The 15,707-nt window shown below is 54.3% G+C and overlaps 1 protein-coding gene across 1 annotated transcript in view; it reads left to right on the top strand.

The window, feature by feature from the left end:
• The window catches only part of MAST3 (microtubule associated serine/threonine kinase 3), a 77,894-nt gene that overhangs the window by 48,611 nt on the left and 13,576 nt on the right, over nucleotides 1-15,707 (top strand). The window contains exons 15-22 of the mRNA XM_060233107.1: nucleotides 803-941; nucleotides 1,382-1,514; nucleotides 4,167-4,332; nucleotides 6,389-6,490; nucleotides 6,694-6,816; nucleotides 8,632-8,744; nucleotides 8,989-9,143; nucleotides 9,350-9,582. Of these exons, the coding sequence (XP_060089090.1) occupies nucleotides 803-941; nucleotides 1,382-1,514; nucleotides 4,167-4,332; nucleotides 6,389-6,490; nucleotides 6,694-6,816; nucleotides 8,632-8,744; nucleotides 8,989-9,143; nucleotides 9,350-9,582 (1,164 nt within the window). The remainder of the gene's footprint in view (nucleotides 1-802; nucleotides 942-1,381; nucleotides 1,515-4,166; nucleotides 4,333-6,388; nucleotides 6,491-6,693; nucleotides 6,817-8,631; nucleotides 8,745-8,988; nucleotides 9,144-9,349; nucleotides 9,583-15,707) is intronic.

Genomic DNA, 15,707 nt, shown 5'->3' with positions numbered 1-15,707 from the left:
ATATAAATCCAATATCTTCATCTACCTCACAGGGTGTCTGTTGTGGGGGAGGAAGGGAAAGGAGATTGTGAGCCGCTCTGAGACTCTTCAGAGTGGAGGGCGGGATATAAATCCAATATCTTCATCTACCTCACAGGGTGTCTGTTGTGGGGGAGGAAGGTAAAGGAGATTGTGAGCCACTCTGAGACTCTTTAGAGTGGAGAGCGGGATATAAATCCAATATCATCATCTTCTTCTTGATCCTACAGCTTAGCACAGAGGTGACCAAACTGTGGCTCTTTCACACATATTGTGTGTCTCTTAAAGCTTCCCCCCACCCCATAAGCCAGCTTGGAGAAGGCATTTGTCTCTTTAAATCATTTCTCCAAGCCAGCCAGAGGTTTGCAGAATGCATTTAAAGTTGAAGTTACTTTCTTTCCACCTCTCTCTCCCTCCCCTGTCTTCCTTCCTTCCTTGTCTTGTGGCTCTCAAACATCTGACATTTATTCTTATGTTAAGCAAGTTTGGCCACCCCAGGCTTAGAGGGCGTATTAGTCACCAGATGATTTTAAAAATTTATTTCTTTTAAAAAAGAGTCTCTGTCTGGGTGCGAGAGGCATGGGCTCTTAGGGCACTCTGGGGGGGTGGGGGTGGGGTGAGTTTGGGAGCCCTCCAAGCCTCCCTCCCACTCCTCCTTCCTGCTGAGGAACTGCTCTTGACCTGTGGGGGGGCTGGGAGAAACCAGAATGCCTGGCTGCTGTTCTTGGCGGGGAGGGGATTAAAACCCCCACCAAACCCGAGAGTGAGCCTTTCTCTCTGCCAGGTGGGGACTGTGCCACGCTGCTGAAAAACATGGGGCCCTTGCCAGTGGACATGGCCCGGATGTACTTTGCGGAGACGGTGCTGGCCCTGGAGTACCTCCACAGTTACGGCATCGTCCACCGAGATCTCAAGCCAGACAAGTAAGCTGCAAGTCTGTGGCCAGGGAAGCTCTGCCCTCCCCTCCTCTGTTATCAGGCTGTCCCTGGGAGAACGTGGCCCTTCCTCCAGCAGCTGTGTCTGTTGTGGTTTCTAGCAGCCTGCTCAGCCCCTATTGGACAGTCCCCACGACTTCAGAGATACCCCTGCACAAAAAGTGTGTGTGTGGTGTATGTGCCACTTTATTTTAAAAGTTGCGTTTCCCCTCTTCTTCTGTAGTGGCTTCTTCCTCTCACTGCACGTTGATTTCTCTCCCTTAACATTTTGGCCCACTTGGAGAGGCCCCCCTAAAGACCCTGCAAGGGCCTGCCAAGAGAAGGTCAAGTGCAAGGTGCCCAGAAGCCAAGCAGCGTGTTGCTTGGGTGAGGAAGCGTCCCTGCAGCCCCTCCCCCTGCCGCGTTGACCGGGGTCCTTTCCTTGTCAGCCTGCTCATCACCTCCATGGGCCACATCAAGCTGACTGACTTTGGCCTCTCCAAGATCGGCTTGATGAACATGACCACCAACCTCTACGAGGGCCACGTGGAGAAGGACATGCGGGAGTTTGTGGACAAGCAGGTGAGACACAGGTGGGAGAATGGGGGGGGGGGGCTCTAGCAGGTGGGCAGGGGGCAGATGGGGATGGCTGGTGCTCCGGTGCAAAAGAGGTGAACTGCAAAAGGTGCTTCAGCCGATCCCCTCGGAGCGCGTTGGATCCTGACCTTACGAGTACTTCCAAAATAAAACAACCCGCTGTTAACTGTAATAGCACCCAAATAAAGAACCATTTACATTAATGTCGACGAAGACAGAATCTTGTTATACTTTTACACAATATTATTGCCACTTAACTTGGAACAAGAGCCCCGTGGCACAGAGTGTTAAAGCTGCAGCACTGCAGTCCTAAGCTCTGCTCACGACCTGAGTTCGATCCCCAGCGGAAGCTGGTTCAGGTAGCCGGCTCCAGGTTGACTCAGCCTTCCATCCTTCCGAGGTCGGTCAAAGGAGCCCCCAGCATGCTGGGGGGAAAGCGTAGAGGACTGGGGAAGGCAATGGCAAACCACCCCATAAAAAAAAAGTCTGCCGTGAAAACATGAAAGCAACGTCACCCCAGAGTCGGAAACAACCGGTGCTTCCACAGGGGACCCTTCGTTTCCTTTCCCTAACATGGAACATTAAAACAACAGGCAGAGAACGTAAAGTCCATATATAAGTTCACATGCATCAGTTCTCAAATGGAAACCATCAAGTCCATGAGAGGTCTAATATGCAGTCCTAGTACACACGAGGATTCTAGATAATCCTTTGTTCCGGTGACTTCTGAGAGCCAGTTTGGTGTAGTGGTTAAGTGTGCGAACTCTTATCTGGGGGAACTGGGTTCGATTCACCACTCCTCCACTTGCACCTGCTGGAATGGCCTTGGGTCAGCCAGAGCTCTCTTATCTGGGAGAACCGAGTTTGATTCCCCACTCCTCCACTTGCACCTGCTGGAATGGCCTTGGGTCAGCCAGAGCTCTCTTATCTGGGAGAACCGGGTTTGATTCCCCACTCCTCCACTTGCACCTGCTGGAATGGCCTTGGATCAGCCAGAGCTCTCTTATCTGGGAGAACCGGTTTTGATTCCGCACTCCTCCACTTGCAGCTGCTGGAATGGCCTTGGGTCAGCCAGAGCTCTCTTATCTGGGAGAACCGGTTTTGATTCCCCACTCCTCCACTTGCAGCTGATGGAAAGGCCTTGGGTCAGCCAGAGCTCTCTTATCTGGGAGAACCGGATTTGATTCTCCACTCCTCCACTTGCACCTGCTGGAATGGCCTTGGGTCAGCCAGAGCTCTCTTATCTGGGAGAACCAGTTTTGATTCCCCACTCCTCCACTTGCAGCTGCTGGAATGGCCTTGGGTCAGCCATAACTCTCCCGAGAGTTGTCCTTGAAAGGGCAGCTGCTGTAAAAAGCTCTCTCAGCCCCACCTACCTCACAGGGTGTCTGCTGTGGGGGGAGAAGATATAGGAGATTGTAGGTCGCTCTGAGTCTCTGATTCAGAGAGAAGGGTGGGGTATAAATCTGCAGTCGTCTTCTTTTTCTTCTTCTTCCCCACTGAACCCCAGATAGTGAAGGCATGTACTAAACTATGCCATTATTAGTGGTTTTTATGTCCACCCTGTATATTTTGTGGGCCCAGTTAATTAACTGTGTGATTAAGTCCAAGTTTTCAAGTAATTAACATAAGAGAAGCCATGTTGGATCAGGCCAATGGCCCCTCCAGTCCAACACTCTGTGTCACATAAGAACATAAGAGAAGCCATGTTGGATCAGGCCAGTGGCCCATCCAGTCCAACACTCTGTGTCACATAAGAACATAAGAGAAGCCATGTTGGATCAGGCCAGTGGCCCCTCCAGTCCAACACTCTGTGTCCCATAAGAACATAAGAGAAGCCCTGTTGGATCAGGCCAGTGGCCCCTCCAGTCCAACACTCTGTGTCACATAAGAACATAAGAGAAGCCATGTTGGATCAGGCAAGTGGCCCATCCAGTCCAACACTCTGTGTCACATAAGAACATAAGAGAAGCCATGTTGGATCAGGCCAGTGGCCCATCCAGTCCAACACTCTGTGTCACATAAGAACATAAGAGAAGCCATGTTGGATCAGGCCAGTGGCCCATCCAGTCCAACACTCTGTGTCCCATAAGAACATAAGAGAAGCCCTGTTGGATCAGGCCAGTGGCCCATCCAGTCCAACACACTGAGTCACATAAGAACATAAGAGAAGCCCTGTTGGATCAGGCCAATGGCCCATCCAGTCCAACACTCTGTCACACAGTGGCCAATATATGTGTGTGTGTTTGTGTGTATATATATACACACACACACACATATACACACTGGCTAATAGCCACTGATGGACCTCTGCTCCATATTTTTATCCAATCCCCTCTTAAAGCTGGGTAATTATTTTAGACAAGGCGCTCTATTTTACTCCAAAGCACTTAAGGCAATTATTTCTAAGGCAGAGTGACCGAGCACTTCAGCAGGATGCATCAAGGGGAAAGGCTTCCTCACTGAACCAGAAATGAACTGCTGGTGCCTTTACCTGCGGCGGGCAAGAGAGTCTTGAAATCTCCAGCAGATCCCCAGCGTGGAGGTGGGGCGTTTGTCTCTTTGGGACTGTCCTCCTAGCCTGCCTCCTGCTTGCAGCCGGAGTGTGGAGCGGAGGGCTGGCATTTCTCTCTGCAGGTGTGTGGCACCCCGGAGTACATCGCCCCAGAAGTGATCCTGATTCAAGGCTACGGCAAACCAGTGGACTGGTGGGCCATGGGGATCGTTTTGTATGAGTTTTTGGTGGGCTGCGTGCCGTTCTTCGGAGACACCCCCGAAGAGCTCTTCGGACAGGTGATCAGCGGTAGGTCCCTCCTCCCTTTGCTGTGGGCGGGGCGTCCTGGGCTGCGGCCGTGTCAGGGGATCGGGGCCAGCCTGGCAGAGAGTATCCTCTTCATGGTGCCTTTGCCTGGAGCCCTTGAGAGAGCCAGTTTGGTGTCGTGGTTAAGTGCATGGACTCTTGTCTGGGAGAACCGGGTTTGATTCCCCACTCCTCCCCTTGCACCTGCTGGAATGGCCTTGGGTCAGCCATAGCTCTGGCAGAGGTTGTCCTTGAAAGCGCAGGTGCTGTGAGAGCCCTCTCAGCCCCACCTGCCTCACAGGGTGTCTGTTGTAGGGAAGGAAGGGAAAGGAGATTGTAGGCTGCTCTGAGAGACTGTCCTTGAAAGGGCAGCTGCTGTGAGAGCCCTCTCAGCCCCTCCCACCTCACAGGGTGTCTGTTGTGGGGGAAGAAGGGAAAGGAGATTGTAGGCCACTCTGCAACTCTGTCCTTGAAAGGGCAGCTTCTAAGAGAGCTGTCTCAGCCCCACTCGCCTCACAAGGTGTCTGTTGTGGGGGAGGAAGGGAAAGGAGATTGTAGGCCACTCTGCAACTCTGTCCTTGAAAGGGCAGCTTCTGCGAGAGCCCTCTCAGCCCCACCCACCTCACAGGGTGTCTGTTGTGGGGGAGGAAGGGAAAGGAGATTGTAGGCCACTCTGAGACTCTGTCCTTGAAAAGACAGCTTCTGTGAGAGCCCTCTCAGCCCCACCCGCCTCACAGGGTGTCTGTTGTGGGGGAGGAAGGGAAAGGAGATTTTAGGCCACTCTGCGACTCTGTCCTTGAAAGGGCAGCTTCTGGGAGAGCTCTCACAGCCTGACCCGCCTCACGGGTGTCTGTTGTGGGGGAGGAAGGGAAAGGAGATTTTAGGCCACTCTGCGACTCTGTCCTTGAAAGGGCAGCTTCTGGGAGAGCTCTCTCAGCCTGACCCGCCTCACGGGTGTCTGTTGTGGGGGAGGAAGGGAAAGGAGATTGTGAGCCATTCTGAGTCTCTGATTCAGAGAGAAGGGCAGGGTATAAATCTGCAGACTTCTTCTGGACAAAAGGGCCATTGAGGAAACCATCAGGCGAGCTCGGCCAGATGGCCATGACAGAGAAGTCCCCCTCCTGACTGGAGCTTAGCATGTGATGAGGGGAGGGGAATCATTCCCTGCTTCAAAGAGAGAATTCTGTTGTCTGCAGAATCCATGGAGACGTGTCTCTAACCTCCATTGTCCGTTCCAGTTGCTCCAGCAACGAGTAGCCTCTGGGGAGCACAGCTTGCTGGTTGTTGTCAGTTCTGACAGGAACAGAATGACCCCGAAGCACCAACCTGTGTTGAAACTGTGGTAAAGAATAGAATAGAACCATAGAGTTGGAAGGGATTGCCAAGGTCATCTAGTCCTACCTCCTTCACAATGCAGGAAGTTCGGATATACCTCTCCCCACATCTCCCCACTGCCGCCTGCTCCAGGCCCAGAAGATTGCAAATACCGCCCCACCCCACCCCAGATCCCTTGCCAAACTGGCCTGGCGAAGATTGTCTCCTGACCCCAAAGTGGCAATTGGCATTTATTTATGGGATTTCTGTCCTGCCAAAGCAGCTCAAGATGGGTTACAACGGAATAAAATACAATATGTCAGGAAACCTAAGTTGTATTTTGGCCTCTGAAGACGACTTCTGCAGGTCAAAATGCATCAGGTCATATATGCATCTTCCATGTGCATTTGTCCCTTCAGTGATTTTATGAGGCTTCATTTGGACCCCTATGAGGTTTTCATACGTTTTTGTAATAAACAATGTACTTTTGTCTAAACTAGTGATGTTTTTCACCTTTGGCCCCTTCGTATTTTAAACTTCTTTGGGAGGGTTGTGCTCGATTGGTCTCATTTCTTTCTCTCTCTCTCTCTCGGTGGCCAGATGGATCCACTGGATCCCAAGCCAGAGGGAGGTTCCCCTGAGCCAGCCTTTCTTCCCTGGAGAGTTTCTCTGGTGTTTCTGTGGTCGTGGAGGAGGCTGCAGAGTCTCTTCCAAGAGTCACTCGGTGTTGCCTTTTCCTCTGCAGAGGAGATCCTGTGGCCAGAAGGCGACGAACAACTTCCTGCGGATGCACAAGACCTGATCACGCAGCTTTTGCGGCAGTGCCCCCTGGAGCGCTTAGGCACAGGTCTGGATTCTGCGTGGCAAGGGGAGGGGGCTGGGCTGGACAAAACCCGAGTTCCGATTCCCCCTCAGCTATGGAAGACACACCCTGGGAGAGCTCCTTCTTCCTCCGGGTTGGTGGGAGAATAGGCTGGGTCCCCTGGGAGGAAGGAAGGGCTGGAGGTGAAGGCAGCAAACCAACGACTCCCTCCTTCTTGTCTCTGCCAGGAGGGGCCCACGAAGTGAAGCAGCACCCCTTCTTCCGCGGCCTGGACTGGAACGGGCTGCTGCGGCAGAAGGCAGAGTTCATTCCCCAGCTGGAGGCTGAGGACGACACCAGCTACTTTGACAGTAAGGCCCAGTGGGCGGAGCCACGCAGCTGAGAAACGGGGAGGCTTGGAACAGGGCCCAGATGAAGGCTGGGCTGATGTTGTGGCTGGGAAGGGGGAGTCCCTTTAGCACAGATTGACTCTGACCAACTTCCCACTAACCTTACCTTGCTCTCACTCTTCTCCGCGGGGCTTCCGTCAGGTTTCGCACAAGCTGCCCCGAGGCTGCAACTCGCGTTGCCTCTTTCGCACCCCAAGCAAGATCCTCTAAAAACCGGTTTCTGTTTGCTGCGTGAACGAAGCTGAGCTAGTTGCAGCCCCGGGGCAGAGCGTGTGAAATCCAGCTGAAGCCCCGCGGAGAAGAGGAGTGTGAAGGCGGGGTAAGGCTAAGGGGAAACTGGCCTCTGTCGAAAAACTTGTTCCACCCAGTAGCAGTGCTGGTCTTCGTAAACTTGAAAGCTGCATGTCTGTTCCTGGACCTTCCTTCCGGGAAGGGGAACGCTGCAGCACGGCAGCTGGAAGACGTGTGAATGGTGCAGAGTTCCTCCTTGCTGCACAGCTCCCCAGAAAGTTGCCTGGAACGGGCTCTGATCTCTGGTCCCCTCTAGCTCTGTCCAGCAGCTGCTCTCCGGTGGGGGGGGGCGGCGTCTCTGGTCTTTCCTCCTCGGAGGGAGACCCTTTTCCCACTGGAGATGCCGTGGGCCCGAGCTTGACTGGGGACACACAAAGCCCCAAAGAAGGCATGGGAGTTGCTGTGCAGGCAAAGGAAGCTGCTGTGAGCAGTCAGGCCTTTGGTTCCTGGTCTCCTCTGGCCAGCCGGCCAGCTGATTGAGAGGCAGCAGCCATCCTGGGTTGCAAGCAGGGAAGGGCCTTTCCTTGCCCCCGGGGTCTGTGTCTTTGGAGTGGCTTGCTGGGTGCGCAGTGGGTGCTCCGGCCCTTAGCTGGGACGGCTGCCCTAAAGAAGGCCAGGGGTTGTGGTAGAGAACTCACTGAAACTGTCAAGACAGTGTGCGACTGCAATAAAAAAGGCCAACGCCATGCTGGGAATTATTAGGAAGGGAATTGAAAACACATCAGCCAGTATCATAATGCCCCTGTATAAATCGATGGTGTGGTCTCATTTGGAGTATTGTGTGCAGTTCTGGTCACCGCACCGCAAAAAGGATATTATAACATTGGAAAAAGTGCAGAAAACGGCAACTAGAATGATTAAAGGGTTGGAACACTTTCCCTATGAAGAAAGGTTAAAACGCTTGGAGCTCTAGCTTGGAGAAACGTCGATTGCAGGGTGACATGATAGAGGTCGACAAGATAATGCACGGGATAGAGAAAGTAGAGAAAGAAGTCCTTTTCTCCCTTTCCCACAATACAAGAACTCGTGGGCATTCCATGAAATTGCTGAGCAGTCAGGTTAAAACGGATAAAAGGAAGTCCTTCTTCACCCAAAGGGTGATTAACAGGTGGAATTCACTGCCACAGGAGGTGGTGGCGGCTACAAGCATAGCCAGCTTTAAGAGGGGATTGGATAAAAATATGGAGCAGAGGTCTATCAGTGGCTATTAGCCACAGTGTGTGTGTGTGCTGGCCACTGTGTGACACAGTGTTGGACTGGAGGGGCCATTGGCCTGATCCAACATGGCTTCTCTTCTGTTCTTCTGTTCTTGGCCTGCCACCCTGTGGAGCTGCCACGGGCAGAGTCAAGCCGGCCCTCTACCTGTCCTTCTCTGGTGGGCAGCAGCCATGTGGGCTGTCGTGCTGTGAGGGACCCGTGGTCATGATCCATGTGGCTGGAGCCCTTCTGCCAGGGAGCCACAGTCTGAGCTGCCTCTCTCCCCAGCTCGTCTGGAGCGCTTTCGGCACCTGGGCTCTGAGGGCGAGGAGACCAACGACGACGAGGAGTCCTCCCTGGAGATCCGCCAGTTCTCCTCTTGCTCCCACCGCTTCAGCAAGGTCAGGCCCGCTTGGCGTGGGAGTGCTGCTGAGGCCAGTTTCTCTCCCAGTCTGACCGGCCTCTCCTTGGCAGGTCTGGGGGGCAAAAGAATGCTGGGGGTGGCTGACCCATTCCCCTAGCAGGGCCTTGGCGGGGGTGTCCCTTCCTTCCTGGCTGAGCTGCCCCTCTGCTGCTGGCCCCCATCTGACAACTGTCTCTCCCCGTCTCTCTGTCTGTGCGTCCCACCCACCGTTGCCCTTCCAGGTTTACAGCAGCTCCGAGTTTTTGGCCAGTCCTGCTGGCCTCAGCTGCCCGCCGGCCGAGCAGAGCCAGGACAAGGAGAAGACGGAAGGGGCCGAGAGGGGGGATCGCAGCTCGGGAGACGAGGAGAAGGGCCGGAGCGTGGCCCCAGAGGCCAGGTGGGCAGCAGGGGCCCTGACTGCTGGGCTGGGGCAGAAGTGTGAGCTGCTTTCCGTGCCCCAAAGAGCCACGCTGGGCTCAGCCTGCCTGCTGGGCTCCAAGGGGGGAGGTGGGGCTGGCTGGACAAGGTCACCCCTCTTGCCATCCAGTGTGTTCCGGCTCCCTCTGGGCCGGTCCCCTCCTGACATTCCTTCCTCTCATTCAGGCTCCGGGCCTGGACTTCCTGCGGCTCCACCTTCCACGCCTTCCGGCAGGAGCGTAGCCACAGCCCCGCCTCCCTGAACAGCACGTGCAGCCTGGAGGCCATGCCCAGATTCGCCTTCTCTGAGGAGGAGAGCCCTGCCCAGGGCCCTGCAAATCGGGACCGGCCGCTGTTTGTGGTTGGGGATCCTGAGGCGGCTACGCCAGGAATGCCGACGAAGGCCTCACAGCTGTCAGGTGTGTGCCAAAGGCTCTTGGGACACCGGTCTTGAGGCAGAAGCAACAGCAGCTCCAGGGAGGGATTCCCACCTCCCTGCCACAGGAAGCCACCTTACGCCCCTCTCTCCCAGCATCCTTTCCTGTCTCCAGCAGAAAGTACCTTTCCCCCACCTGAGGTCCTTGGACTGCCTGCTCCAAGGCCTCCTTAGGGCCAGTCAACCAGAAAAATCAAAAGAGCAGTTGTAGAGCGCTTTGAGCGCGTAGGAATCCTTACATCAGCTCTCCAGGGTAGGTCATAGAACCATGGAGTTGGAAGGGACCTCCAGGGTCCCCTAGTCCAATCCCCTGCACAATGAAGAGCATTCACTACTACCTCCCCCACACACCCCCAGTGACCCCTGCTCCACACCCAGAAGATGTGCAAAGGTGGAAAACATAAGGGTAGATCAGGGGTGTCAAACATGTGTTCCAGGGGCTGAATCAGGCCCCCGGAGGGCTCCTATCAGGCCCCCAAGCAACTAGCTGTCATCTGCTTCCTTCTCCCTCTTTCTTGCTTGCTTCTGCAGCACAGCTTGCTTTGCAAAGCTTACTCAATCGCACAAAGTCTCTATTTTCTCTATTGGCTGAGGCTCCTCCCTTGGGGAGGAAGGGGGGAGCGAGAGCTTGCTTTGCCAGGCTCTCTCAATCGCACAGCAGAGCTACTGAGCCAAGCCTCTCTTCCTTCTATTGGCTGAGGCTCCACCCAGTCCCCTGGGGAAGGAAGGAAAGAGCCAGAGCTTCCTTTGCCCAGTTCCCTGGATCCCATGGGAGAGATACAAAGAAAGGCATCTTAAACGAGTGTTAACATTTTAAGCATGTTTTAAGTTTTTTTAAAAAAATATATTTAATTATATTTGTGTCCTTTATAAAGTCTATATCTTTGCTACCTAGTCTTAAATAGATGCACACATGACCCAGCCCAACCTGACATGGCCCGGCCAAACAAGGTCTCATCTATGTCAGATCTGGCCCTCATAACAAAGGAGTTTGACACCCGTGGGTCTACCCTAAAAAAATCCTCAAAAAATTCACAAGTACCAGTAGACATCTGTCTTTTGAAACAGATTATGAAATAGAATTGGTGGTCCCTCACAGTTCAGATACAAGTAGCAAGAAATAAGTATCACAATTCAGGAAACATCCTTCAGTCTGAATCCAACAAGAGTCCCCTCTGGGCTCCTTCATAGAACAGCGTTCAAAAAACCTCCTAAAATCCGAAGAGAAGGCAGAGGACACCCCAGAGAAATTTCTATGGCTGATATGTCCTTCCCAGGTAAACAGAATATTTCAAAACATTTGAACAGTATATATATGTGTGTGTATACACACACACATATATCGGCCACTGTGTGACACAGAGTGTTGGACTGGATGGGCCATTGGCCTGATCCAACAGGGCTTCTCTTATGTTCTTATGTGACACAGAGTGTTGGACTGGATGGGCCATTGGCCTGATCCAACAGGGCTTCTCTTATGTTCTTATGTGACACAGAGTGTTGGACTGGATGGGCCATTGGCCTGATCCAACAGGGCTTCTCTTATGTTCTTCTGTGACACAGAGTGTTGGACTGGAGGGGCCATTGGCCTGATCCAACATGGCTTCTCTTATGTTCTTATGTGACACAGAGTGTTGGACTGTAGGGGCCATTGGCCTGATCCAACAGGGCTTCTCTTATGTTCTTCTGTGACACAGAGTGTTGGACTGGAGGGGCCATTGGCCTGATCCAACAGGGCTTCTCTTCTGTTCTTATGTGACACAGAGTGTTGGACTGTAGGGGCCATTGGCCTGATCCAACAGGGCTTCTCTTCTGTTTTTATGTGACACAGAGTGTTGGACTGTAGAGGCCATTGGCCTGATCCAACAGGGCTTCTCTTATGTTTTTATGTGACCCAGAGTGTTGGACTGGAGGGGCCATTGGCCTAATCCAACATGGCTTCTCTTATGTTCTTATGTGACACAGAGTGTTGGACTGGATGGGCTATTGGCCTGATCCAACATGGCTTCTCTTATGTTCTTATGTGACACAGAGTGTTGGACTGGATGGGGTATTGGCCTGATCCAAAAGGGCTTCTCTTATGTTCTTATGTGACACAGAGTGTTGGACTGTAGAAGCCATTGGCCTGATCCAACAGGGCTTCTCTTATGTTTTTATGTGACCCAGAGTGTTGGACTGGAGGGGCCATTGGCCTAATCCAACATGGCTTCTCTTATGTTCTTATGTGACACAGAGTGTTGGACTGGATGGGCATTGGCCTGATCCAACCGGGATTCTCTTATGTTCTTATGTGACACGGAGTGTTGGACTGTAGAGGCCATTGGCCTGATCCAACAGGGCTTCTCTTATGTTTTTATGTGACCCAGAGTGTTGGACTGGAGGGGCCATTGGCCTAATCCAACATGGCTTCTCTTATGTTCTTATGTGACACAGAGTGTTGGACTGTAGAGGCCATTGGCCTGATCCAACAGGGCTTCTCTTATGTTTTTATGTGACCCAGAGTGTTGGACTGGAGGGGCCATTGGCCTAATCCAACATGGCTTCTCTTATGTTCTTATGTGACACAGAGTGTTGGACTGGATGGGCTATTGGCCTGATCCAACATGACTTCTCTTATGTTCTTATGTGACACAGAGTGTTGGACTGGATGGGGTATTGGCCTGATCCAAAAGGGCTTCTCTTATGTTCTTATGTGACACAGAGTGTTGGACTGTAGAGGCCATTGGCCTGATCCAACAGGGCTTCTCTTATGTTTTTATGTGACCCAGAGTGTTGGACTGGAGGGGCCATTGGCCTAATCCAACATGGCTTCTCTTATGTTCTTATGTGACACAGAGTGTTGGACTGGATGGGCATTGGCCTGATCCAACATGGCTTCTCTTATGTTCTTATGTGACACAGAGTGTTGGACTGGATGAGGTATTGGCCTGATCCAAAAGGGCTTCTCTTATGTTCTTATGTGACACAGAATGTTGGACTGTAGAGGCCATTGGTGTCACGGCTGGGGCCGGGTCAGGCAAAGTCCAGAGGCAGTCCGAGGTCTGTAGCCAGTAAGCAGGAGGGTCCGAGGCACCAAATCCGAATCACTGTAGAAGTATCGCAGGTCTGAGGTCCAGAAGCCGAGGTCAGGGAGTCCAGAAGTCCAAAGCCAAAGTCAGGGAGTCAGGAACCAAAGTCAAGCCGGAGTGGATGCTAGAATGTCAGGGAGATGACTAGTTGCTTCCACAAAGCTTCCTCCCAAAGCCCACAGCTATATAGCCCTCTGCTGGCTGTTGCCCGTTTGGGCTAATTGCTGGCTCAGGGAGGCAGCCAGGATCCTGTTACCACTCAAGCATCCTTGCTCTTAGAAGGGCCAGAATCCTCTCAGAACTCAGGGCTCAGGGAGCGTCTTGCTTGTGAGCGTGCCGCCCTCCTCCGATCCCTGAGGTCCTGCCGGAGGCGGTCACGCACACGAGCCACCCGAGAGGGCGAGGCAGGGGGGCTGGGATCTTCTCCAGCAGGAGGCAGGGGCACTGGTGCAGGTGGCAGGGGCACAGTTTCCTCATCAGACTCAACTTCCTCTGAAGGGTCCCCAGCACCCATGACACTATCCCCCCCCCCAGGGCCGCCCTCCGTCGAGGGACCTGGAAGGTCGGGGTGGTCGTTGTGGAACTGGTGCACCAAGTCCGGGGCATGAAGATTGTCCTCGGGCTCCCAAGACCGGTCTTCTGGGCCGTATCCCTCCCAGTCCACCAGGTACTGGAGGCCTCCACGATGGTACCGGGAGTCCAGGATCTGGCGCACCTCATATTCTTCCTCGTCATCCACCAACACTGGTGGTGGCGGCGGTGGGGAAGGAGTCCGAGCTGGGTCAGGGGGTGCAGCCGGAACAAGGAGGGAGCGATGAAACACGGGGTGGATGCGGAGGTGGGGTGGCAACTGGAGCCTGAAGGCGACGGGGTTTATTTGTTCAACGACGGGGTAGGGTCCAATGAACCGTGCATCCAGCTTGTGAGACCGACCAGGCCGGCGCAGGTAGCGAGTTGAGAGCCACACCTGATCCCCCGGCTGCACTTGTAACTAACCCCACTGAACCCCAGTAGAATTCTAGGCATGCCTGCGGGGGGAAAGAAAGGGAGGAGGGAGTTGGGCGCCAGGAGCCATAAAGGGTGTTTGAAGTGCAGAAATACACGGCCGCTTCCCAGGCACCAGCAAGGACATCAGCTAGGAGGGGGATGTAGGAGATCCGGAAGTCGAAGCGAGAGAAGAATAGGGACCACCGGATCTGGCGCTGGTTGAGACGGCGGGTGGTCTGGAGGTGTTCCAAGTTCCGGTGATCGGTGAGCACTTGAACAGGGTGGCGAGCCCCTTCGAGGTAATGTCGCCAAACCTCAAACGCCGCCTTGATCGCGAGCAACTCCCTCTCCCAGATGGTATAGTTCCTCTCTGCAGCAGTGAGCTGCCGCGAGTAATAGGCGCAGGGCTGTAGTGGCTGGGACGGCTCCTCGCGCTGGGACAGCACTGCTCCCAGGGCCACGTTGGAGGCATCAGCTTCCACCGTAAAGGGAAGCTGGGGGTCGGGGTATCTCAGGAGTGGCCCGGTGGCAAAGCGAGTCTTCAGGGTGGAGAAGGCGTTATCGGCCTCTGGGGACCAGTGGAAGGGTTCTTTGGGGCGGAGTAGTTGAGTCAGGGGTGTGGTCAGGGATGCGTAGGCCGGGATGAATTGCCGATAGTAGTTGGCAAAACCGAGGAACCGCTGCAGGTCTTTGCGATTCTGAGGAGCCTGCCAGGTCAGGACCGCTTCTACTTTTTTCGGGTCCATGAGGATCCCCTGCGGTGACACGATGTGCCCAAGGAACTCGACGGAGCGCAGGTCGAAGTCGCACTTCTCCAGCTTGGCGTAGAGACCATGGGCTCGTAGGCGCTGCAGGACCTGGCGGATGTGCTCGGCGTGCTGGGCAGGATTGCGGGAGTAAATTAGGATGTCATCCAGGTATATGATCGCGAAGCGGTCGAGCAGGTCCCGGAATATGTCATTCATGAACCTCTGGAAGACAGCGGGGGCATTGGTCAGTCCGAAGGGCATTACCAGGTGCTCGTACTGCCCGTATCGGGTCCCAAACGCGGTCTTCCATTCGTCTCCGGGCCGTATGCGCACCAAATTGTACGCTCCACGGAGGTCCAGCTTGGTGTAGATTTGGGCCCCCTTTAGGCGATCCAAGAGTTCAGGGATCAGTGGTAGAGGGTACCGGTCGCGGATGGTGATCTTGTTCAGGGCCCGGTAGTCATTGCACAGCCGGAGCTCCCCACTTTTCTTCTTCACGAAGAGCACTGGAGCAGATAGGGGAGAGGTTGAGGGTCGGATGAATCCGCGTTTCAGGTTCTTGTCCAGGAAGTCTCGCAGAGCTGCCAACTCCGGCTCCGACATTGGGTACAGACGCCCCACCGGGAGTGGTGCCCCAGGTACCAAATCAATGGCACAGTCGTAGGGCCGGTGAGGGGGAAGCTGATCAGCTCCTGTCTCTTCGAAGACATCAGCAAAGTCCACATACTTCTGAGGGAGCTGAGGACCACCACTCGGGATGCCAGCTGCTAGAGTGGTGGGAGGAGTCAGATGGGGGCATGGGTCTCGGAAGCGTAGTTCCTGCTGGGCCCAGTCCACGATGGGGTTGTGCAGCTTCAGCCAGGAAAGGCCTAGAATCAGCGGGAAGCGAGGCATGCGGGCGACATCAAACCGCAGCTGTTCTTGGTGCTGCTGGACGTGGAAGGTGATGGGACAGGTCTCCTGGGTGACGGGGCCAGAACGGAGGAGGCGCCCGTCAATAGCCTCCACCAGCGACGGAATCCCTTTTGTCTGCACAGGGATCTGGTGCTGCTTCACAAAGGCGGCATCTATAAAACAGTGGGCCGCTCCCGAGTCCAGCATGGCATACACGAACAGCCAGCGTTCGTCAGGCAGACGGAGTTTGACTGGTAGCAGGAATGGCCCTGGGGTATCAGCCCGCTGTTCGGAGGACCCAGCTAGTCGCCCCAGGCTGGGGGGTCCACTTACGCCTGGGGCTGCCCTTTTGGCGGCGGTGGCAGCGAAGGTCCAGGTATCCGATGCTTAGCAGGGCAGCCAGAGGCATA

This window comes from Heteronotia binoei, chromosome 2 (genome assembly GCF_032191835.1).
Source record: "Heteronotia binoei isolate CCM8104 ecotype False Entrance Well chromosome 2, APGP_CSIRO_Hbin_v1, whole genome shotgun sequence".
In the NCBI taxonomy this organism is placed as follows: domain Eukaryota; kingdom Metazoa; phylum Chordata; class Lepidosauria; order Squamata; family Gekkonidae; genus Heteronotia; species Heteronotia binoei.
The sequence above is the reverse complement of the archived record's forward strand: the minus strand, read 5'-3'. Positions and strand labels throughout refer to the sequence as shown.